The 23824-nt window shown below is 58.5% G+C and overlaps 2 protein-coding genes across 3 annotated transcripts in view; one reads left to right on the top strand and one right to left on the bottom strand.

Annotated features, from left to right (window-relative positions):
- The window catches only part of STK32C (serine/threonine kinase 32C), a 125990-nt gene extending 110068 nt beyond the window's left edge, over positions 1–15922 (top strand). For both annotated transcript variants that reach the window (XM_011941963.1, XM_011941964.1), the window contains exons 4-12: positions 615–788; positions 1796–1833; positions 1965–2054; positions 2247–2350; positions 3073–3189; positions 4610–4735; positions 4824–4955; positions 14286–14353; positions 15247–15922. In XM_011941963.1, the coding sequence (XP_011797353.1) occupies positions 615–788; positions 1796–1833; positions 1965–2054; positions 2247–2350; positions 3073–3189; positions 4610–4735; positions 4824–4955; positions 14286–14353; positions 15247–15385 (988 nt within the window). In that variant the 3' untranslated portion in view covers positions 15386–15922. The remainder of the gene's footprint in view (positions 1–614; positions 789–1795; positions 1834–1964; positions 2055–2246; positions 2351–3072; positions 3190–4609; positions 4736–4823; positions 4956–14285; positions 14354–15246) is intronic.
- Positions 15923–17608: 1686 nt separating this feature from the next.
- Positions 17609–23824, bottom strand: part of DPYSL4 (dihydropyrimidinase-like 4) — a 15048-nt gene continuing 8832 nt past the window's right edge. Inside the window, exons 8-13 of the mRNA XM_011941962.1 lie at positions 23539–23695; positions 23047–23188; positions 21496–21666; positions 20487–20666; positions 19444–19609; positions 17609–18544 (exon numbers count right to left, since the gene is read on the bottom strand). Coding sequence (XP_011797352.1) covers positions 18453–18544; positions 19444–19609; positions 20487–20666; positions 21496–21666; positions 23047–23188; positions 23539–23695 — 908 coding nt within the window. The 3' untranslated portion in view covers positions 17609–18452. The remainder of the gene's footprint in view (positions 18545–19443; positions 19610–20486; positions 20667–21495; positions 21667–23046; positions 23189–23538; positions 23696–23824) is intronic.

Raw genomic sequence — 23824 nt, 5'->3', positions numbered from 1 at the left:
GGTCACAGTCACTGTTACCACCGTACTATTACAGTCACTGTTATCACCATCACCACCACCCTGAATCGTCACTATCGTCATCCTCACCATCGCCACCACCACCACCACCACCACAGTCACAGTCACTGTTATCACCATCACCACCACCACCACCACCACCACTGCCATTGTCCTCACCATGGATGCTGGTTATTAAATGCCAGCTCTTTGCCCAACACTGTGTCAAGAGTGTTACCTACGTGGCCTCATTTTTTTTTAACAACCCTCTGAGGCAGATGTTTGTATCCCCATTTTACCGAAGAGGAGACCAGGCAGCCTGAAACACCCAGAGCTGGGCACTGTAGCTCTGCTGTGCATTTGCCACTCCCAGGTGCCTCTGGCCCTCAGCTGGGCCACCTCCAGCACAGGGTGGTGTGTCTCCCCAGGATCTGGGCTCAGCGCAGCTCTGGGCTGGGGTGCCATCTGTGCTTTGGGCAGGCCCCTCCTCCTGGGAATGCCTGGTGACTGATGCTGGGGTGGGGCTGTGGTCCTTAGGGGGAGTGTGTCGGCTGTGGGAGCAGCCGTGACCGGCTCCCCAGCTGTGCACACACCAGGCACTCCGTCGGTGCCCACAGGTACTCCTTCCAAGATGAGGAGGACATGTTCATGGTAGTGGACCTGCTTCTGGGTGGGGACCTGCGCTACCACCTGCAGCAGAACGTGCAGTTCTCTGAGGACACGGTGAGGCTGTACATCTGCGAGATGGCGCTGGCCCTCGACTACCTGCGTGGCCAGCACATCATCCACAGGTGTGTGTGTGGCAGACAGTGCGGGCACCTGCTGATGTGGGCAGGGCTTCAGCAACCTCGGGTCAGACTGCTGGCGGGGCGTCCGCACTCCCGCAGAGCGGGTCCAGCTCCTCTGCCCCACCCTTGCCTGAGTGCCTGCCCCCAGCTGTGGCACCTGCGCCAACCAGGTCAGCCCCATAGCTGTGTGCCTGGTGTCCATGTGGGGGGCCTCGTCCCAGTAGCCCCAGCCGAGACTGGACACAGAGGGCTGTTAGCCTTGGTGGACAGACACGGGGCCGGGTCACAGCAGGTGGCCTTCACCTGGTCCGTTTAACTGAAGGCTCCCGTTTGCCCATCCACCATGTCCCAGGGAATCCAAACTAATTTTAACATTAGCTTAAAGCAGATGAAATTAGGAAGCAGAGCCGGTGTGATGGCTCTGAAAATAAAATTTAAAAAAAGAAAATAGGAAGCAGATTATGAAGGAAGTGAAATTGGGAAGCAGAAATTAGGCTGAAATTCTGCAGCTATGGAACAAAATGAAAATATCTGTGAGGTATATTTTAAAGCCAGATAGACTGGTGTTTGCATTCCTGCTTTTGGGGACTTGGATGTCTGGTTTATGACCTGGTCGCTGAGCACTGGCTGCGTGCCTGGAAAAGTAGGGGCAAAGCCAGAGCCGAGGCGGCTTGGTCTCCTAGAGGCCGAGTCATGGAGGGGGAGGGCAGGCCCTGCCAGCAATTGCTCTCGTCCTCTGGGGCTCCAGGCCCCCTCCCAGCGTCCGGTGCCAGATGTGTGCTGCTGTCCAGATGCCACGGGAAACAGAGTGGCTGACTTCATCGCCTCTGCCCCTACCCAGAGGACCTAGTATCGTCCGAGGACCGAGTCAGGCTCCCAGGCCTCTGCCTCGAGTGGGTGACGGGAGGTTGGGGGGAGTGTCCTGGGGACTCCAGGAATTGTGGCAGAGATTCCAGGGCAGAAACAGGGCAGATTTCTCAACTCACCTTCCCTCTTTCTGCCCTGTCTAGAGATGTCAAGCCTGACAACATTCTCCTGGATGAGAGAGGTGGGTGGGGCTGGGTGTGGGCAGCCCAGGTGGGTGGCGGCAGGGATGGGCCTGTCGGGGGAGGGGGGTCCTGCACGCGAAGATGCGTCTCTGGTCCTGGGACAGCCACAGCTGACCCCCTCTCTGCGCAGGACATGCACACCTGACCGACTTCAACATCGCCACCATCATCAAGGACGGGGAGCGGGCGACGGCGTTAGCAGGCACCAAGCCATACATGGGTGAGCCCGAGCTGGGGTTCCAGATGGGAGCTGGCTTCCTCCAGCTGGGAGGGACAAGACCTCGCTGGCTTTTCTGTCCCACCCTGGAGGCAGCCTGGTCTCGGGGTGTGGCCTCAAGGTGCCGGCCCTGTGCCCACGGGTCCAGGCTGTGATCCCTTGGCAGCTCAACTGGTCCTTCTTTCTGTCGGAAAGCTCCAGAGATCTTCCACTCTTTCGTCAACGGCGGGACTGGCTACTCCTTCGAGGTGGACTGGTGGTCGGTGGGGGTGATGGCCTATGAACTGCTGCGAGGCTGGGTATGGACCCCCTGCAGCCCCCGGGTTTGGCCGCCAGGCCCCTGCTGTCTGCCCCCACCAACGGGTGGCCTGAGTGCCGGGGAGGGGGGCGGCCACCCCCAGTGCCCAGGTGTGCAGGGATGTCTCCGCCCTGTCCGAGGAGTCACGTTTTTAGCAAAGTGTGCAGTTGGTGATGGAATGCCTGAGCAGGAGGAGGAAGGACAGACTCACTGTGGTTTCCCGGGGCTGCTGCTGGGGCCTGCAAGCCGGCCTCTGGCGGGGTGGACAGGGCTGAGAACTGGCCAGCAGGGGTGCTGCTACCTTGGAACTTTCCACAAAAAGTTTCTTTTGGGGCCCTGTGCTCTCACTCTTGTGGCCATGGCAAGGCCAGTTCCCGGAGACTGGGAGGCTGGGGCCCCCTTGTAGACCATACCCCTCAGCCCTGCGCAGGACCCCACCTCTGAGGAAGCTTCCTCCTGGCCCTCTGGAGCTGTTCTGCCTGAACCCAGGCCCCTGGGATCCCAGCCAGATGGGCGCAGCAGCTATGGTGCAGGACCCGGGTGCAAGCTTTATCTAACTCAGGCTCCCCCGAGGCAGGTGAAGGCCAGGCTGTGTTCAGAGCTGTGCCTGCACTTGGGGTGGGGGGAGGGGGTCCTCTTAGGGTGATGCCACCTGTGTCTGGCATTGTTCTGGGCGTCCTGGGGGCCAGGAGGACCTGCCCAGCGCTGCCTCCCTGTCTCCAGAGGCCCTACGACATCCACTCCAGCAACGCCGTGGAGTCCCTGGTGCAGCTGTTCAGCACCGTGAGTGTCCAGTATGTCCCCACGTGGTCCAAGGAGATGGTGGCCTTGCTGCGGAAGGTGAGCCCCCATCCCTGAACCTCCTTGCCCACCGAGCACCCATCTCCCTCCCTCATTCATCTGTGGCTCGGGGCACCCCCTCCAGTGCACACTTAGTGCAGCTTCCTGGCGGGCACAGGTCCGTTCACTGCAGCCTGTGGGGGCCTTCGCAGATGGCAGCCCGAGCCCCGGAAAGCGAGCTGGTGGCAGGCTCTGTGGCCCTCTCACCGGGTGCGAGCCCTGCCAGGTCACTGGTGTCCTGGTGATCCCCTGAGCTGTGTCCCCAGGCACCCTCACAGCAGGCTTGTGCGCCCGCCCTGCCTGTCACCACAGAGGAGCCCCGAGTCGGGTCCCTGTGTCCCACGTATTGGAAGGAGGGTGTGGGGTAGGTGGGTTCAAGCCCATGCTATCTCCGGGACGCTTTGCCCCAGTGCCTCCCAGGGAAGGTGGGCAGCCACTGCCCACTGCAAACACCTCTCAAGGGACGTCAGCCTGGCAGGGACACGGGCAGGGGCGTGGCCATCAGTGGTGCCTCCCATTTGTGATCTGGGACTAGGCCGGGGCTGTGTCTTGCCTGGGCTGTGCAGCTCCCTGTTCAGAGCCTCACTGGAACACCGTGGGGAGTTCGGAGTCAGAGCCAGGCGCAGGCAGGACAGGGAAGGGAGTGAGTGTGCCACACGGGCCCAGCTGCCTCCCAGCTGCCATGTCTCAGGCAGGTGGGGCCTCCTGCCTTGGAATTGTAGCCAAGCAGCCTAAAGTCAGGGAGGCCTTGCCTGCCGGGGGCCCCTCCCCAGCCCTGAGAGAGCCTCTTAACTCTGCTTTAGCCCTGTGAAGCTCGGCCACACCTGCCCAGGTGGTTCACAAGGTGGCACTGGGCTAGAGAGGGCCTGCGTGGGGACTGGGGATGACCCACACGCCTAAGCCCAGGCCTGGAAAACCTTGCACAGGGTCTGGGTCTGCAGCATTTTCCCTGGAAAGACGGGAGGTGCCAGCCCTGGGATGCTGCTTCCCAGGCCACGCACGGCTGCCCCGGGCTCACCTGGCCTGTGGAGGTCCCGTGCGGTGAAGGGAGTGGCTCTGGAATAGTTACTGTGAGGCCAGCCGCGGGCGGAGTGTTAGCTGCTGGCCAGGCCTCGGCTGCCACCTCCTGGCAAATCCCAGCAGAGCCTTCCCTGCATACCCCTCTGCTGTCCTCTGGCGCCAGGGGTTTGGGCAGCACCACTCAGATCAGGCGCCCCTTGGCCACATGCTGAGCCAGCCACGGGGCTTGGCCTGATGTCGGCACCACCCTTCCTCACGTGGCCCTGAGGTTCCTGAACTCCGAACCTCAGGCCTGGTAGGACCCTCCTCAGGGTGCCCTGGCCTGGGGGTGGCGGGCTATTCCGTGCTGGGGGGCTGTGGGCCCTGGGCCCTGGACCCTCTAACTCATGCCTGGTTGCAGCTCCTCACTGTGAACCCTGAGCACCGGTTCTCCAGCCTCAAGGACATGCAGGCAGCCCCTGCGCTGGCCGGCGTGCTGTGGGGCCATCTGAGCGAGAAGAGGGTGGAGCCAGGCTTCGTGCCCAACGTAAGCCTGTGGGCGGCTCAGTTGGGGGGGCTCTGGGCTGGACGTGGCGTCATCCACGGGCCAGGGCTCAGCACCCATTCCTCTGTAGAAAGGCCGTCTGCACTGCGACCCCACCTTTGAGTTGGAGGAGATGATCCTGGAGTCCAGGCCCCTGCACAAGAAGAAGAAACGCCTGGCCAAGAACAAGTCCCGGGACAACAGTAGGGACAGCTCCCAGTCCGTGAGTGCCGGGGCAGGCTCAGGGGGTGGTGGCGGGCTGGGCTTGGGGCTCCTCTCCACCACTGAGCAAGGCGTGTAGGGACCCCTGGCAGCCCACACATCTTGGAAGTCCAGACCGTTTCCTGAAGTCCTGAGAAGGCCAGAGACCTCCCTTCTGCGTTTCCCAGCCCCCACCTCGCTCCTATGAAGCAGGTGGGCAGGGACAACCAGGGCTGGGGTTGTGTGTGCAGGGACGGCCACGTGAAGCCCTCACACTCACCCAGGTGCGCCGGCTTTGGTTGCGTGTGTGGGGACGGCCACGTGAAGCCCTCACACTCACCCAGGTGCTCCGGCTTTGGTTGTGTGTGCGGGGACGGCCATGTGAAGCCCTCACACTTACCCAGGTGCTTCAGCTTTGGTTGCGTGTGTGGGGACGGCCACGTGAAGCCCTCACACTCACCCAGGCATGCTGGTGTTCTGGGGCCACCAGGACAGGTAACCACGAATCAGGTGGATGAAGAACAGCAATGCGTCGTCTCCGAAAAGGATCTGAGTTGTAGTGAAATGGTCTCCACACAGCTGGCTGTGTGTGAACGGCTCTTTGTCTCCTGCGGCTCCCCTGTCTTGGTAATTGGCTCTTTCTGGGCAGCGGGCACGGTGAACCCGTTGGGCAGTTACGTGATGATCTCACAGTTTCTGTAAACCGGAAGTCCGGCATGGCGCAGCTCTGCTCCCTGCTTCCAGGTCTCACCAGAGTGTAAGCTAATACTGACTGAGGTCGTGGTCTCGTCCAGGATTTGATGGGTGCTGTGGTTGGAATGTTTCCCCTAACACTCATGTTGGACTTCGTTTCTTGTGGTGGTGGTGGTGGCGGTGGGACTTTTGGGGGCTGACGGGGCCATGTAGGTTCTTCCAGCGTGGGTGGGGTTAATGCTGTCGTAAAAGGGTGACTTTAGTCGTCTTTTGAGTCTTTGTTCCTCTGCCGTGTGAGGACATGGCGTTCCCAATGTGGATGTGGTTCGTGTTCTGTGTGAACGTGATATTCACAATAGAGCATCAACAGGCTCCCTTTTAATCAGCAGATTTAAAAAAGAAATAAAAAGACGCCGTTGTCTCAGGGTGTGGAGGCCTGAGTCCGTAGTTAAGATGTCAGCAAAGCCGTGCCCCCTCTGAAGGCTCTCCAGGGAGGGAAACCAGTCCTTGCCCCTTGAACCTCCGGCAGAGGCTGCCTTGGCCTAGACACATGCCCCCAGCCCCTGCTTCTGCTGCCGTGTGGGGTCTGCCTGCGTGTGCATCTCCACCTCCTCCCCTCTTCTCGTAAGGACACCTGGCCTAGACACATGCCCCCAGCCCCTGCTTCTGCTGCCGTGTGGGGTCTGCCTGCGTGTGCATCTCCACCTCCTCCCCTCTTCTCGTAAGGACACCTGGCATTGGATTTAGGGCCCTCCCTGATCCAGTATGGCCCCATCTTATCTTGATGATATCTGCAAAGACCTCACTTCCAAATGAGGTCACATTCACAGGTACCCAGGATTAGAACTTGAATGTGTCATTCTGGGGACTCAGTTTGGCCCATACCACCAGGATGTGACTGATATTCACCAAGGAGTAGCTATAGTTACATGTTGATGTCGGGGTGACAGTGATGACCCTGGGTCCCTCAGTGGTCCCCTTGGCCCTGGGTCTGCCTCAGCCTGTGGTGGATGTTCTGGGAAACTCTCATGCCCGGGATGAGGTACGAGCCCTCATGGGAGACTCAGGGACAGACTGTGCAGAGCCCAGCTGGCCATGCTGAGATCCCAGGAGGCTCTGGGTGGGAACAGGTGAGGCCAGGCACTCGAGGAGCGAGGCTTTGTCTTGGGTTGGTTGTGGGGAGATGTTTTGGCTGGAGGGTGGGAGGTGTTCTGAAAGGAAAGCATCACTCCAAAAAAAAGTCCCACTGTTAACTTGAGGCTGAGAGAGGTTTTTGGAAACAGCTTATTTTGATATAATTCACATTCCATACAATATACAATGCACCCCTGTAAAGTATATAATTCTGTGGTTTTTAATACAGTCACAGGGCTGTGCATCCTCCACCACAATCTGATTTTAGAACCTTTTCATGTGCTGTAAGAGAAAGACCCCACCTGTTAGCAGTCACACCCCATCCCCTTTCCTCCCCTCCCCTGGCAGCCACGAAGCTACTTTCCGTCTCTGTAGGTTTGCCTGTTGTGGGTGTTTCGTGGAAGTGGAGTTACACACTATGGGGTCTTTGCGGCTGGCTTCTTTCACTTCGCAGGATGCCTTTGAGGTCCATCCACGTTGTAGCCTGTCAGTGCTTCATTCCTGTTGATGGCTGAGTAATATTCCACATATATATCACCTTTCCTTCATCCAGTCATCAGTTGATGAGTATTTGTTCTTTCCACTTGTTAACATTTTTCATTATTATGAATAATGCTGCTGTGAATGTTCACATACAAGTCTTTGTGTAGATATGTACTTTTACTTTTGGGGGGCTGGGTCGTATGTGACTCTGTGCTTCATGTTTGGAGTAAACGCCTACCCTTTTCTACAGCAGGTGTGCCATTTTATGCCCCTACCAGCAGTGTGTGAGGGTGGTAATTTCTCCATATACTTGCCAAGTCTTGTTATTGTCTGGTTTATGTTTTAAAAATTATAGGTATCTTAGTGTGCAGTGATTGTGCGGCTATGATTTGCATTTCTCTGATGATGCTGAACATCTTTTGAGGTGTTTTATCAGGTATTGTGTCTACAGAAATGTCTATTCAAATTTTTAAAAATTTTTATTGTCTTTTTTTAGTCTACTCTGACAATGCATTTTAATTGGCATATTTTATTTTACTTTATTGTTTTTTTAGAGACAGGGTCTGGCTTTATTACCAAAACTGGAGTGCAGTGGTGCAATGATGGCTCACTTCAGCCTTGACTTCCTGGGCTCAAGGGATTCTCCCTGCCCCAGCCATTAGAATAGCTGGAACTGTAGGTGTGCGCCACCACACCTGGCTCATTTGAAAAAAATGTTGTTGAAGAGACAGGGTCTCACTGTGTTGTCCAGGTTGGTCTCAAACTCTTGGAGTCTTCCCACCTAAGCCTCCCAAAATGCTGGAATTACAGATGTGAGCCACTGTGCCTGACCTAAATGGTGTATTTTAGACCATTCACATTTAAAGTGACCATGGAGGCTGAGGCAAGAGGACTGCTTGAGTCCAGGAGTTTGAGACCAGCCTGGGCAACAAGGTGAGACCCATCTGTATTAGTTTATTTTCACGCTGCTAATAAAGGCATACCTGAGACTGGGTAATTTATACAGGAAAAAGGTTTAGTGGACTTACAGTCACATCTTACATGGATGGCAGCAGGCAGAGAGCTTGTGCAGGGAAACTTTTGTTTTTAAAACCATCAGATCTCATGAGACCCATTCACTATCATGACAACAGCACAGGAAGGACCCACCCCCATCATTCAATGACCTCCCACCAGGTTCCTCCCACGACACGTAGGAATTGTGGGAGTTACAATTCAAGCTGAGAGTGGGGTGGGGACGCAGCCAAACCTTATCACCAGCTCTATAAAATACTTAAAAAATTAGCCAGGTGTAACAGTGCATGCCTGTAGTCCCAGTGACTTGAGAGGCTGAGGTGAGAGGATTGGTTGAGCCTAGGAGTTGAGACCAGGCTGGGCAACACGGCAAGATCCTGTCTCTACCCAAAAATTTAAAATTAGCTGGGTGTGGTGGGACGCACCTGTGATACCAGCTACACAGGAGGCTGAGGCAGTAGGATCGTGTGAGCCCAGGAGTTCAAGGCTGCAGTGAGCTATGGTCATGCCCCTGCACTCCAGCCTGGGTAACAGAGAGACACACTGTCTCGTAAATAAATAAGTGATCATTGATAAATTCAATATGATATCTACCATATTTATAAGTGTAGTCTATTTGTTGTTCCTTCTTTTTTCCTTATTTTTCTGCTTTTTCTGGTTTTAATTAAGCATTTTAATAGGATTGTAGTTTATCTCCTCTCCTAGCCTATTATACTTCTTTTTGAAATATATTTAGTGGTTGGCCTGGACACTGCAGTATACCTTTAGCATACAGACTGCCTTCACCTGACACACTGCCCCATCGTGTGCAGTGGGGTGCCTTGTGACGGCACCTCTCATGCATTCCTCCTGTTCCTGACGGCATTGCTGTCATTCATTTCCTTTATCTGTATGCTATAATTGCGCACTGTGCTATAAATGCTCACTACGTTGTTACTACTGTTGTTTTAAACAGTTATATTTTGGATCAATTAAGAAAAATTAAAAATTTCATTTTACCTTTATTCATTCCTCCTCTAAAGTGCCTCCTTTCTTTATGTAGACCCAAGTTGCTGACCTAAATCATTTTCTCCCCCTGAAGAACTTTGTTTAACATGTCTTGTAGGACAGGTCTAACGGAGATGAATTCCTTCCCTTTATGTTTGTCCAAAAAGGTCTTTATTTTTATTTCACCTTTAAAGAATAATTTCACTGGATATAGAATTCTAGCTTGGTAGGTTTTTTGCCTTCAGCACTTCAAATATTTCACTCCACTCTCTTCTTGCTTATGTGATTTCTAACAAGCATTCTTTTTCTGTAAGTAGAATTCTTTTTCTGTAATTCTAATTCTTTTTCTGTAAGTAGAATTCCTCCCTACCCTCCACCCCCAGCTCCTTTCAAGATTTTCTCTTTGGTTTTCTGCAATTTGAGTAATGATATGCCTAGGTGCAGATTTGTTTTGATATATTCATTCTGCTTGGTGTTCTCTGAGCTTCTTGGATCTGTGGTTTGGTGTCTGTCATTAATTTCAGAAAATTCCCAGTCATTATTATTTCAAATATTCTGTTCTCTTTCTCTTCGCCTGCTGGAAATCCAATTATGCATGTGTGGTGCCGTTTGAAATTGTCCCACAGCTCTTGGATATTCTGTTCATTTTTTTCACTCGTTTTTCCTCTTTGCATTTCAGTTTGAGAATTTTCTGTTGACATTTCTTCAAGCTCATAGATTCCTTCCTCATCTGGATCCAGTCTACTGAGGAACCATCAAAGGCATCCTCATTTCTGTTACAGTGTTCTCTATTTCCAGCATTTCCTTTTGATCCCTCCTTGGAGTTTCCATCTCTCTGCTTACATTGCCCGTCTGTTCCCCATCTGTTCTTGCATACTCTTCCCTTAGAGCCCTTACCATATTAATCACAGTTATTTTAAATTTCCTGTTTGATAATTCCAACCTGGGTGCCATATCTGGATCCATTCTAATGCGTGCATTGTCTCTTCACACTATTTTTTTTCCTTAAGATCTTGCAGTCTCCCTTGTAATGTTTGTTGAAAGCCGGACATGATGCATCTGGTAATAAGAGCTGAAGTAGATGGGCCTTTAGTGTGAGGTTTATGTTTATGTTATTAGGCCAGGTTTGGGGCAGGGTTTAATGTCTGCTGTAGCTGGGGGTACCAGAGGCTTCACATTTGTTTTCATTTCCTCGGTTGCCCTTGGGCTTCCCTATATCCTCCTCCTCAGACACCCTGTCTGCTGGAATCCCTGTCACACTGCAGAAGCCCTGTGGGTGTGTTGGGAAGGTGGCAGGGAGGGAACTGTTCCACAGTCTGTGACCACATCTCAGTCTCGGGGGCCTGTGCCCCTTCACAGTTGTTGATCTGCTTTTCCCCTCCCCTTAGGTGAGACAGGCTAAAGCGGGGTACAGGCTGAAAACCAGTCTTCCCCCAGTGAGATAAGCCTTTCCTTTGGAGAGCAAATTCCATTTGCTGTGGAGAATGCTCCAGGTATATTTCACAGCGGTGACTGTCCCCATCCCATGCCAGAGCTGGGAAGGGATCATCCTTGGCTTCATTAAGACCTGGCAGGGTTTCTGGAGGGGAAACCCACAAAAGGTTGGGGGCCCCATAAGACTGCAGCCCGAGAGTTCTGCATACAGCCCCAACCGTTCCCCAGAGCTGCCTGGGAGGTGTTCTGCAGCTCCTGCACCATCAGCTCTGCTCCAGGCCAGTGGGTCTTGGCTGTGACTGCTCACCTGTCTCTCTAGACTTGGGGGTCGCAGCGGTGCTTTGACCTCAGCTCTCTGATGGGTCCAGAAAAAGTCATTGATTTTCATTAGTTCAGCATTTTTCCTGTTGCAGGGGTGGGAATGAGGCCTTCCACGTTGTTCGCGGCAGAGCAGAAGCCAGAAGTCCCTGCTTGTCTTTGTGTTTCTTCGTAAGAGTTATGTATTTTATTTCCTGGACGCAGGTGTCTGGTCAGACAGGTGATTGGCAGGTGTCTTCTCCTGTTCCGTGGGCTATCTTTTCTCTTGCTCGAGGGCATCATTTGCAGCAGGGAAGTCTTGTACCTTGACGTTGTCCAACATGGCAATTTCCTTGGCTACTTGGACCTTGACGTTGTCCAACGTGGCGATTTCCTCCTCGGCTACTTGGACCTTGACATTGTCCAACGTGGCGATTTCCTCCTCGGCTACGTGGACCTTGACGTTGTCCAACGTGGCGATTTCCTCCTCGGCTACGTGGACCTTGACGTTGTCCAACGTGGCGATTTCCTCCTCGGCTACTTGGACCTTGACGTTGTCCAACGTGGCGATTTCCTCCTCGGCTACGTGGACCTTGATGTTGTCCAACGTGGTGATTTCCTCCTCGGCTACGTGGACCTTGATGTTGTCCAACGTGGTGATTTCCTCCTCGGCTACTGTGCTTTGTCTAAGGATCCATCACCTCAGCTGAGGCCATGGGGATTTACTCCCACACTTCCTTCTAAGTATCGTATAGTTTCAGCTCTTGCGTTTAGCTGCGTGATTCATTTTGAGTTAATGTTTATGAACAATGTCAGGTGAGAGTCCAGCTTTATTCTCTCATCAGTGGATATTGGACTATCCCAGCATCATTTGCTGAAAAGACGATTCTTTCCCCGTTGAATTGCTTTTGACATCACACCTTGTTTTTTGACTTGCCATTTTGTTCCATTGGTCCAGATGTCTGCCCTGTGCCGGGAACCCACCATCTTGATAACTGAGCTTCGTAGCAAGCTTTCAAATCAGGTTCTGTGACTCCCCCAATTTTGTTCTTTTTGGACATTATTTGACTATTCTGGGTCCCTTGCATTTCCACTGAATGCTGAGGGGTTTGACAATTGCACCTGAGCTGCCAAGCAGATTTGTGATGGTGTTAGAGACGGAAGCCTGGTCCATTTCCCAGGCCCCTCATCGCTGGGGGTGACATCTGGGGCCCGATGCTGTGTCTCAGCACGTGTGGAGGCACCACGGGTGCCCTGAGATGGGGATTCCTGGTCGAGTTACTCAGAAAGTGCATCCGGGAGAGACCCCCGCCCCCCACTGCCTGCGGGATGGGAGATGCCAGCAGAGCTTGGCTTTCAAGCAGAAATCCAGAAACCCTGTGGGGAGCGGCTTCAGCCTTCAGGGGACCCTGGAGCATCACCTGTGACTCAAGAGGTCCCTGCCCTGAGGGAACTGGGCTTTCAAACGCCCACACCCACCAGTCATGGGCGAAGGGCCCCTTTGTGGCCCCCTGGCTCTGTGTGTGCTGGCGAAGGGCTCCAGCCACCCAAGGAAGAGGCACAGGCAGGGCCGTCAGAGGAAGGGCAGGGCAGATCCGGGCCAGGCACAGACCCCAACATGGCGTCCTGCTGGGAGCGCTCCGCACACCTTGGGAGCCCCTGTGGAAAAGGGCCGCGCCCCACATCTCGGTGACTCACAGCCCGGCTTAGGCGCCGCTCAGACATCTCGGTGACTCACAGCCCGGCTTAGGCGCCGCTCAGACATCTCGGTGACTCACAGCCCGGCTTAGGCGCCGCTCAGAGCCACCTCCTTCAGATGTCTCTGGAGCAGCTCCTCAGGCTCCTGGCAACCTCTCTGCCTAGGAAAACGTGGCTGCGGACATTGCAGGATGACCAGCAGCCCCTGCCACTGGGCTGCACACAGGGCCATGACGGGCGCTCACGTGCTGCATCCCTGGTGCCCACCCCGGCCCCTCCCACCCTGTGTCACTGTGGATTGCAAGATCCCGGTGGCTCAGTCGGACCCTCATCCTGGGAGGCGGAGTTGGCAGTGAGCCGAGATCACGCCACTGCACTCCAGCCCGGGTGACAGAGCGAGACCAAAAATAGGATCCATGGATAGCGGGCAAGAGTGTCCAGGTGGTTGAGGCACAGACGACACTGACAGGGAAGAGACCCCTTAGCCCTGGGTGGGGCCGTGAAAGCATGCCGTTGTCCATCTGGAGCGAATGCAGGCTGTTGTCACACACTGCGTAACGACGCTTCCTTCGCTGGCCAGTCGCGTGGGATGGTGGTCCCGTAAGATGGAAACACTGGATTTTGCTATACCTTTTGTATGTCTAGATGGGGTGAGCGTTCTCGTGTGTCTAGATGGGGGTGAGCGTTCTTGTGTGCACCCACTCACACGTCCTCTCCAGCCTTCAGAGCCCAGCACCCTCCCTCGCAGGGCCTTGGCTGTGACGTGGATGACTTCCTGAGCCTGTGGATCTGAGGCTCTGTGGTCCTCAAAAGTGGGCGTCCTCTCGCCTCAGCTGCAGATGGGGGCCTTTTTAACGCCGCCCCGAGGCCTGCGACTCCCTGCACTTTCCACTGTGACTTGACTGATCTGGGTCTGTCATTTGCTCACATGTCGGTAGTGACTGACGTCACCATCCAAGTCCGCGGCCACCGTGATGATGCTTTCCCCACACCACGCCAGCGCTGAGTGACCAGCACCCCCTCCACCCCCCCATACCCTCCCGACCCCTGCGTCTTGGGAATCGGTCCTGCTGCCGAAGGAAGTAGTCCTGCCTGCCCGTCACACACCACCAAGGGTGGGTCCTGCAAGGGGCAGCCTCAGTCCACAAACCTGTCCTGAGGGCTTGCTTCTAAGACAGCCCTGGTTCCAAGATTCTCTGGGCAGGGCCCCAGAAGCAGGCCTGGGATGGGCTTGTGTGTACTGTAATGAGGGGCTGGGAGAAGCTGGTATGAGACAGGAAAGGCCTGGCAAGGGAGTGGTTTCTAGCAAAGTCCCGCAGAGAACAGCTTCCGCCTGGTCCGGCAGGCCCCACGGAGCAAGTCCAAGCCATCCACCCTGAGGCAAAGGAGCTGGGCATTGGCATCCTCGGGGCTTGGGTGAATGCCCCGCGGAGATGCGAGCTCCCTGGCAGTCTGGCTCCTGGAGGGCCGGGATGCTTCAACAGCCCAGAGGCCATCGTCCAAAGAAAGCCACAGGTGGAGGCCCGATGGGGATGCCCAGACACTCACTTGAGGGGAGTAGGCGGAACCTGGACAGTGTCCCCCACACTCACATGTGCCTTTCCGTCCACAGGAGAATGACTATCTTCAAGACTGCCTTGATGCAATCCAGCAAGACTTTGTGATTTTTAACAGAGAAAAGTGAGTGTGTCGGGGGTGGGTGGGCGTGGTGACAGAGAGGAGGAAAATGGGGCTAAGGTTTAAGGTTTTCTTGGCCACATGAGCTGGCATCTGTGGGCCTGGGGTGTGTGGCCCCGCTCTCTTTGGGGACTCTGAGCAGTAGCTGTAGAGGGGAGCGGCAGGAGGCCCCTGCCAGGCTCTGGCATGTTTGAGCTCCCGCGGGGCCTGTGGCTGGAAACTGGGAAGAGACTCGTCGTTTGCCCAGGTGAGGGGTGGTGACTTCCTAGGAGGCCCCTTCAGAGCCACGTCAACTCCCCACCCAGGCACTCTCAGTCTCTCAGCAGACCTCTCCTCAATGTCAGGCCCTAGAGGACAGAAGGGCACAGATGACTAGCAGCAGGCAAGGCCAGAAATAGCAGCAGCTGCCACCTTGGGGCCCAAGGGAGGATGGGTGCCCCCTCTGCCTGTGCGGGGCCAGGAGGGCCTCCTGGAGAAGGTGTCTGAGCTCTTGTGGGCAGGACTTGCAGGGCGTGGGCAGAACTTACAGGGCGTGTGCAGACAGGTGAGGACACTGGCTGGCACCCCGGGGATCAGACGATCGGGTGAAGAATGAGGCTCAGCCAAGCCTTGTTCCCAAGTCACTGACCTAGGGCACCTGCAGAGAATCAGGCCTTTCAGCTTCTGGCTGGAAAGACCCCGAGCCTTGCCAGTGTGCTCACGTGCCCCTGCCCGCCCCCAGGCTCCCTGCCGCACCCAGTGTGTTGGGAGCCTGGCCTTTCCAGCAGACACCCAGCCTGTGGCCCATCTTGGGCATCCACGACATGGCCTGTGCCGTGAGCCCATGGGCAGTTCGTGGGACCGTGAGGCCAGGGAGGTGGGGGCATAACGCCCTCCATGTGTTCCTGTCATCCCAGGTTGAAGAGGAGCCAGGACCTCCCGAGCGAGCCTCTCCCTGCCCCTGAGCCCAGGGATGCTGCAGAGCCTGTGGAGGACGAGGAACGCTCCGCCCTTCCCATGTGCGGCCCCATCTGCCCCTCGGCCGGGAGCGGCTAGGCCGGGACGCCCGTGATCCTCACCCCTTGAGCTGCTTTGGAGACTCGGCTGCCAGAGGGAGGGCCATGGGCCGAGGCCTGGCATTCACGTTCCCATCCAGCAGCCTAGCTGGCAGTTCCCACAGTGCCCGGACACATTTCACACCTTGGGCTCGTGGTGGTGCAGGGGACAAGAGGCTGTGGGTGCAGCGGACGCCTGTGGAGGGCAGCAAGGAGGGCATTGCCTGCGGGCCCCCGAGACCCGCCTGGATGGAGGAAGCGCTGCTGGGCACTCTCTTACCGCTCATGGGGGGCCGGGGCCGTGGATGAGACAGGAGTCTTTGTCCCCACTCAGCCCGAGGCTGTGCACAGCCCTCCTCACAAGGTGAGCCCTTGCAGAGCAGGCCGCGGGTATCCCAGGCTTGGCTCAGTTCTTGGAGGTCAGGGGCGCGGGTTGGGGGTAGTGGGTGGGGAGGTGAATGTTTTCTAGAGATTCACGCTGCCCCAGCAATTTCTGTATCGTTTTCACTTCTGAGAATTACAACGTGAGAACCGCTCGGTGTTGCGTGTTCTGCGCATGTCCTGTGTCTGCCTGGCCATCAGGCCCGTGCCTGCAGTTTGTGGTTGGCCTGGACTTAGGGCAGCCAGTGGGGGGGGCAGCTCCTCAGGGCAGAGGCCCCCAGAGTTCCAGGACGATGGCTTTGGTGGGTGCCTGTCTCCGTGGCCCTGGAGCCGTAAGGCTGTGGAAGGCAGAGATGGTGCTGGAGGCAGAGGAGCCCAGGACAGCGCCGTGCACAGGGGAGCCACCGCAGTGCTGGGCAGTGCTTGGCCCTCCGGAAAGGGACACGTCCCTCTCGCTGCGGCTGGGTGGTTCTGTCGTTGGAACTGAAACTGGGTAAACGGCCTGTACACGTCTCTCCGGTCTCGCTGGAGGAGGAGCCCGTCAGCCCAGCGCTCCAGACAGGCCTGTGCGGTTTCCTCTGGGGGAATGGGTGTGTCAGGTCTATGCCCCCTCCCAGGACAGCGGCCATGGTGGACACATGCCTAGAGCGGTGTCCACGAGCCCCGCTGCACCCCTGGCAAACAGAGCCCTCCCGTCCTTGACTGGGCTGCGAGATGACAACAGCCGAAGAACATTTGGGGAAGAACCGGCCGTGCCAGGAGCGGAGTGAGAAGCCTGAGGGGAGAGAACGCAGCTCCCCGCCCCCCACCCACCCCGTCCACTGAATCATGGCAGGAATTAGCCTTCCAGCCCTCAGCAGCTCACATGGTGGACACGACGCCCAAGTCACTACCAGGAAGGGTGGCCTGGTCCCTGCGAGGGCCCACAGGCGCCGTGTGCTCGGTGGAAGTCTCGTGATGTCAGACAGGCTCGGGGGAAGGACAGGTGTGGGGGTTTGTATAAGTGCATTTGGGGCACATGACAGGATGGTGCACCTTGTCCTTCTCCGAGACACTGGTGGGGTCTGGATGCTGTCTGGTTCCCTAGATCACCCCCCACACTGGGGCAGAGCGGGAGATGCTGGTGGGGGGGGACGTCAGCTCCCGTATCTGGGCCAGAGGGAACCCCAGGAAGGAAATGCTGAGGGCCCAGGGCCTCCTCCAGGGCTGCTGCCTGGGCTCTGCACAGCTTAATGAGAAGCCCAGGGTCAGAGATGGGCCCGCCTGTGGTCCCCAGAGACCATGGCAGGAAATTCTCCATCACCATTGGTGCATGGGCAGGGGCCAGAGAACCGGTGGCATGAGGCGAGTCCCTGGCCCTCTGTGCTCGTCAGCCAGCAGTGAGTGCCCAGTGACTGCGGCCAGGCTCTGCTCTTGGGGTGAGGACAACCGTCTGGGAGCGTCTACACACCCTTTTTATGAGACACAGCATGTGCCAGCACTGCAGTCACGACCTTAGGGGGCTCAGGTCAGAGCCTCACAGCTGCCCGGCCTTGAGTGCTGGGCCTGCCTCTGTGGGCAGCGCCCACCCGGGTGGCAGTGGTGTGTGCTTCACTTCCACACGCTCCCGTGCATGCCATGCCGCCCAGCCTTCTGGGGCTGCTCGGGCTGTCCAGTGAGAATGTGTGGGGGCCCCCTCTGCCCTGCCCTGGCTGTCAGCTGCCGGTCCTCTTCCCTGCCAGAGGTTGAGCTCCTCCCTGCCATTCAGGGGAGAAGAGCTGTGGCTGCAGGAGGAGTTGGACCAGCCCACAGCCAGCCGGGCCCCGCCTCTGCAGAAACGGCGTTCGGGAGAGGAGACCGGGCCTTCCACGCACAGGCGGCTTCAAACCCAGACGTCTTTAATGGGCCCGATTCACATCAGAGGAGGGTGACTGCCTGTCCAGGCGGTGGGTGGCATGCACAGGTTCCTGGCTACAGTGTCCTCAGTGTACAAAGCTGCTACTAAGAAGCCTACGGACATACACAATCTGTAATAAGAGCAGTGTCTTCCTAAAGGATTGCAGAACTTCCCCGGACGAGGACTACTACGAAAGCTTAGGTGTGGGCCTCGGGGTGTGTAAAAGGAACCCTCCACAGGCAGGGCTGCGCGGCACCAGGTTCTGATGGGTCCCTGAAGTCTCAGCAGCTGTGCCAGGCAGGAGGGCTCTGCTCCCACTCTCCTCCCTGGCCCGCAACGGGCACAGGCCTCCAAGGAGCGGCTGCAGGCGTGCGGGGCTCTGTGAGGCAGTGACTGGTGGTGGGGAGGTGGCAAACGCCCACCAGGCAGGACTCGGCCCCTTGCCGGTTCGCCAAGAAGCCCGGTGTCCAGCTGCTCCTGCGCTCTGTGAGCTCGGCGGGTTCCCTGTCCCCATGCCAGGCCCAGTGGGCACTAGGGTGCCTGGGCTCAGGCTGCCGGCACTGTCCCTGCCATGTGGTACCACCTCACCCTGGCAGTGACATCTCCCCAGGTTCAGCCCTTCTCTCGAGGGGCTCTTGGCAGCAGGAGCTGGGACCCCACAAGGAGAGCCTGTGGGGAGGGGGAAGGCAAGACCGCCAAGCGCCTTTGAGAAACTTCTACCAAAGAAAACGCTAAGGAGGGGGGCGAGTGCCCCGGGGCCCCCGCGGCCTCGGGTGGGGCCAGCACAGCCCACAGGGCCAGTCCTGGGCGTCTAGGAGAGAGAGGTGATGTTGGAGCGGCCGCCGGGCGGTGCCATGATCTTCTGCGCTGTGCGTCGGGCGATGTGGTCATCAGCCTGAGACCCTGAAGAAAGGACACAGGTGGGCAGGGAGAATAGGGCAGGGGCAGGGTCCCTTCTCTTCAAGGTGAGAGGCAGAGTCAGTGGCTGCATCAGCGGGGCCAGGACCGTGGAGCCACCGCCAGACGGCCAAGCAGACGAGGTGCCTGGCAGGTCTCCCGTCCCTGAGGCCCGGGGTGCAGGTGAGGCTGCTCGGGAGATCCCAAGAGCTGCGGGGACTGCGGGCTCCAGCTGACCCTGCAGGCAGCCCTTCCTGTCCTGAGAGGAACCTGGGCCAGTCCTGCCTCGTCCCTGCTGTGGGCCCCGGGTGATGAAAGGCTGCCCCTGCCCTCTCAGTGCTGGGTTCTCAGGGGCCTGCCCCCAGGCCTGAGTCCCCAGGAGGTGAGTAGGGCTTTGCTGTCACTGTCCCAGGCTGGGAGAGTGCACCAGAAGCACTGCTAGGAGGCCAGAGGCCGAACCCTGGCAGCCTGAGCCCTCCCAAGCATTCTCGCACGTCCCTCCGGGGCCCCAGGACACAGCCCGGACCCCTCCCTTGTGCCTCAAGCTTGGTTCTGGGGCCAGCTGGGTGGGGACCTGGATTCCACATGATCCTGAGGTCCTCGTCAAGGCCCCTCACCTCCCCTGAGGCTGGAACCACACTCACTCCTGGGCTCCATGTGACAGGCCCACCCCAGTGCCACTCTCTCCAAGGCGGGGGTTCATCCCAGCTGCCCTGGGCAGACAGTGGGCAGGAGGGGCCTCCCCACACCCCCAGCAGCATTTCCTGCCCCCGTCCCCAGCTGGCTGCCTTCTGTGTGCAGCCCCTCTGGGCACAGGCTGGTCCCTGGTACCTGAGGCCCCAGGGCCCCCTCAGGCCGCTCCAGCAGAGCCCCTCACCCCACCTGGTGCCCCAGGCCCAACTCACCAGATAGGCTGAACCCCGACTGGTGTAGGTTACGCACAGGAGGGACTGAGATCTTGCCTGGGCAGGACGCGCGGGCCTGAGCGCCACTCCCTGGCTTGGCAGGCACCATCACCTCATGGACGGGCCCATCATACAGCCCACGGGGCACACCATGGATCTCCGCCAGCTGCGGGGGTGTGGGGCCAGAGATGGGGCATGAGGGGCTGAGCATGGGCAGCTGGAGGGCTGGGCCTGCTCTGTGCCTCTCCAGTGCCAGCTTCAGGAATTTGGGGCTGCCCTGGGGGGGTGTTCACCCCGCGTTCACACATGCCTCCCTCCTTGCAGTCCTCCCCACACATGTATAATGTCCTCCTGTGGTCCCATCTACACGCGTGTGCACACGTCCCTCCCCAGTTACCAACACAGGTGCACACGCTCATGCTCCCTCCGAGGTCCCACGTGCACTTGCGTGTGCACAGACACCACTGCGAGCGTCCCTGTGCGTGTGAAGCACCTGGTGGTCCGGGCAGACCACACCTGCCACACTGTGGGACACGGATGATCCCGGGCAAACGTGGTGTCACCACAGAGACCGGAAGGCCAGGGGAGGGGCTGCCATGGCTGAGCTCCCGAGAGCCCGTGTGGAGAGGAGCCCACGCCCCAGGCCGCAGACCAGGCCGCACATTTGTCCACGGGGAGTCCCTGAAGGACCCACGCTAAGGCCCAACTGGCAGCTCCCATGGGGGGTAGATGTCTGCTCACTTTGTATCTGTATTTTATCTAACAACATGGATGACTCGGGTGGGACTCAGCTGCCGCTCACAGGCGCTTGCAGAGCTGATCCGGGGCCTGAAGGTCCCAGCACCATGGGGGCCTCCCCGGCCATAGTCTGGGAGCAGGCTCTGCTCCACTCAGACCCACCAGGGCCCTGGGCAAGCAGCGGCCCCGCTCCGTCTTCCTGACCCCTCCGGGGACCAGGCCAGGCTGACCAGGGGTGCGTTCTGGGCCCAGGACTCAGCGCCCACCCGCCCGCCTGCACAACACCCTCGCGGGTGCCGCCCTACCCTGTTGCGAGCTTTGATCCTCTTGTAGACGAAGTCCGGGAATGTCTTCCGAGGGATGAAGCGGCCCGCCCCCGGGCTGACAGACATCTTCCCGTCCTCCAGCACCACGCGGCCCTGACTTATGACCACGGCGGGCGCTCCCCGGCACTCCACTCCCTCGAAAATGTTATACTCCACGTTCTGGGGAGAGAGGCCCGAGGGTCCAGTGCCTCCACACTGGCGCCCAATAGTCCCATCCCCACTGAGCCGCTGGAGCACTGCGGCCGCCCAGTGTGAAGCAGACCCAGTGTGCCTGCACTGAGTCCCTAGCAAGATGCTGGGACTGGCCGGGCGCGGTGGCTCAAGCCTGTGATCCCAGCACTTTGGGAGGCCGAGACGGGCGGATCACGAGGTCAGGAGATCGAGACCATCCTGGCTAACATGGTGAAACCCTGTCTCTACTAAAAGAAAATACAAAAAACTAGCCAGGCGAGGTGGCGCGTGCCTGTAGTCCCAGCTACTTGGGAGGCTGAGGCAGGAGAATGGCGTGAACCTGGGAAGCGGAGCTTGCAGTGAGCTGAGATCCGGCCACTGCACTCCAGCCCGGGCGACAGAGCGAGACTCCGTCTCAAAAAAAAAAAGATGCTGGGACTTAGGGGTTGGAACTATGTTCCCCTCAGCCTACAGACCTCATTTCTGAGTCCCATGTTTCTCTTGAGGACAATGGGGACAGGCGTGGGCAGGGAGGGAGGGTCACTTCCCCCTTGGCTTGGCAGGTGCACACAGCACCGCTCTGCCCTGGCCTCCTCCATGGCACAAGGGGACCACCGATGCAGCTGTCACGCAGCGAAGTGACGTGGACAGGGCCCATTTCAGTGCCTGGCGTGGGACACACTGTGTGGATGGCCCTGGGATGGCTGAGTCCACTGCTGCTGCCACGTGGGCCTCTGTCCTGCGCCTCTTCTGGGAAGGCTGCCTCGGGGCCCAGCTCCACAAAGGCCAGTCCTGACTTACAGCCGCCTTCTCTTACCAGATTGTGGCTCTTGGCAGAGATGATCCTGGTGGCCTTGGGGTTCCATATGACCAGGTCAGCGTCAGAGCCCACAGCCACTCGTCCCTTCCTTGGGTAAAAATTGAAGATTTTGGCAGCATTTGTACTGGTCACCGCAACAAACTCATTCTCGTCCATCTTCCCAGAGGCCTGGGAACAAGAAGGCCAGGCTGAGGGTGACAGGTGGGGCTGGGGTGGGGCTCACACGAGGACAGATGCTGGGCCACCAGGACTCCGCAAGGATGGATGCCAGGCCACCGGGCCCCCATTGAGGACAGACGCTGGGCCACCGGGTCCCCACGAGGACAGACACTGGGCCACCAGGACCCCGCAAGGATGGATGCCAGGCCACCGGGCCCCTGTGAGGACAGACGCTGGGCCACCGGGTTCCCCACAAGGTTGGACAGCAGGACACGGGGCCTCTGAAAGATTGGATGCTGGGCTTCTGGGGTCCCCACGAACACGGGCACTAGAGTGCCACCCAGGCAGCCAAGATCAGGACAGGGCTCCAGCCACGGCCCTTGCCATGGCAACACTCGGGGGATAAGAACGCCTGCCAGGCTGTACTGGGGAATCATTGAGCCCATCTCAGTGACGCCCGCTGGTCTGCCCCTTCCCGGACGAAGCTTTTCTGCGTTCACTTTGTGGGTAAAGCTTCCACGAAGGTTCAGCAAGGGTGAAGCTTCAATGTCAATCCCCGTGAGCCCTGAAGGACTTGACAGTCTCCTTGGGGAGCCCTGGAGGCTGGGGAGGCAGGAGCAGCTGAGGGAAAGAGCTCCGTTGCTGGGTGAGGTGGGGCTGAGGATGCGGGAGGGCCCAGGACCGGGAGGTGGGGCTGAGGATGTGGGAGGGCCCAGGACCGGGAGGTGGGGCTGAGGATGCGGGAGGGCCCAGGACCGGGAGGTGGGGCTGAGGATGCGGGAGGGCCCAGGACCGGGAGGTGGGGCTGAGGATGCGGGAGGGCCCAGGACCGGGAGGTGGAGCTGAGGATGTGGGAGGGCCCAGGACCGGGAGGTGGGGCTGAGGATGTGGGAGGGCCCAGGACCGGGAGGTGGGGCTGAGGATGCGGGAGGGCCCAGGACCGGGAGGTGGAGCTGAGGATGTGGGAGGGCCCAGGACCGGGAGGTGGGGCTGAGGATGCGGGAGGGCCCAGGACGGGGAGGTGGGGCTGAGGATTGGGAGGGTACAGGATGGGGCGATAGGTCCTGAGGGCATTGCAGGAGGAGCACTAACGTCACAGCATGGAGCCCCCATGCTGACCCCTGGGCAAACCCAGTGTCCAGGCAACACTAGAGTCCGCTGGGGGTGGGGGGGCTACCAGCTGCCCCTGTTGCTATTGGAGTCTCATCTGGAAGGGCGAGAACCATGTGTCTGAGGCGCCCTAGGTGGAGGATCTGCCACCCCGGAGCCGTGTGCTCTAATCTGTTTCACGAGTGTGCACCGGTTAGGTGGGTTCCCTTCTGACCAGCCGTCAGAATCCCACCCACAGCCGCTCCGCAGACCGCGTGCCCCGGCCAGGTTTGTGCTCACCACACATTTCTCCCAGACCACCGACATGCGCTCCTCAATGCCGTTGGTGCCCTCAGGGATCAGCGTGAAGTTGTCCTTGCCCACGGCCTTCTGGGCAGTGGTGAAGGTGCAGTGGGCACTGCCTGTCACCTGGAGGTCCCCACTGGAAACAAGCCAGGGTCAGAGGGGCCCAGGGGTCCTGGCCTTCCTGAGCCGGCAGAAGCCAGGTCAACTCCAGCCCCCTTGGCCAGCACAACCGCAGGAGCTAGAGGTCATCTGAGCGGCTCTTGCTGGGCAAAGCTGGTGCCTCTGTGCAGGGGAGCAGGGACTGGTTCCTGCCGGGGGAGCCCCAGCTGGGACCAAAGGGCTCAGACTTCCCCCACCCGCCACTGTCTGGGCTGCCCCACAGGAGCTGTGGGAGAGGCCTGGGGTGTCAGGGCCACCAGTGGGCCACAGCCTTGGCAAGGTGTGCAGCATGCAGCCAATCTGGGGCCACCTGGAGCGGCTGCTTACCTGGACAGCAGGCAGGTGAGGTGGTCTGCCGTGGTGGGGTCTGGGTTGACAGGGGGCGATGTGACGAAGGCTGCGGCCTTGGCCCAGTTCTTGCTCCAATAGTGAGAACCGTCGGTGCCCAGGCTGGCAGTGATGGGCTCCCCAAACACGACCACCCCTGGAGCATGAGGCCCATGAGAGGTGCCCGCTGACCACCTGCACCCCATGGAGCCCGCTGACCACCTGCACCCCAAGGTGCCCGCTGACCACCTGCACCCCATGGAGCCCGCTGACCACCTGCACCCCA

This window comes from Colobus angolensis, unplaced genomic scaffold, assembly GCF_000951035.1.
Source record: "Colobus angolensis palliatus isolate OR3802 unplaced genomic scaffold, Cang.pa_1.0 Scaffold204, whole genome shotgun sequence".
NCBI lineage: Eukaryota > Metazoa > Chordata > Mammalia > Primates > Cercopithecidae > Colobus > Colobus angolensis.
This window is presented reverse-complemented; position numbering and strand designations above follow the sequence as displayed.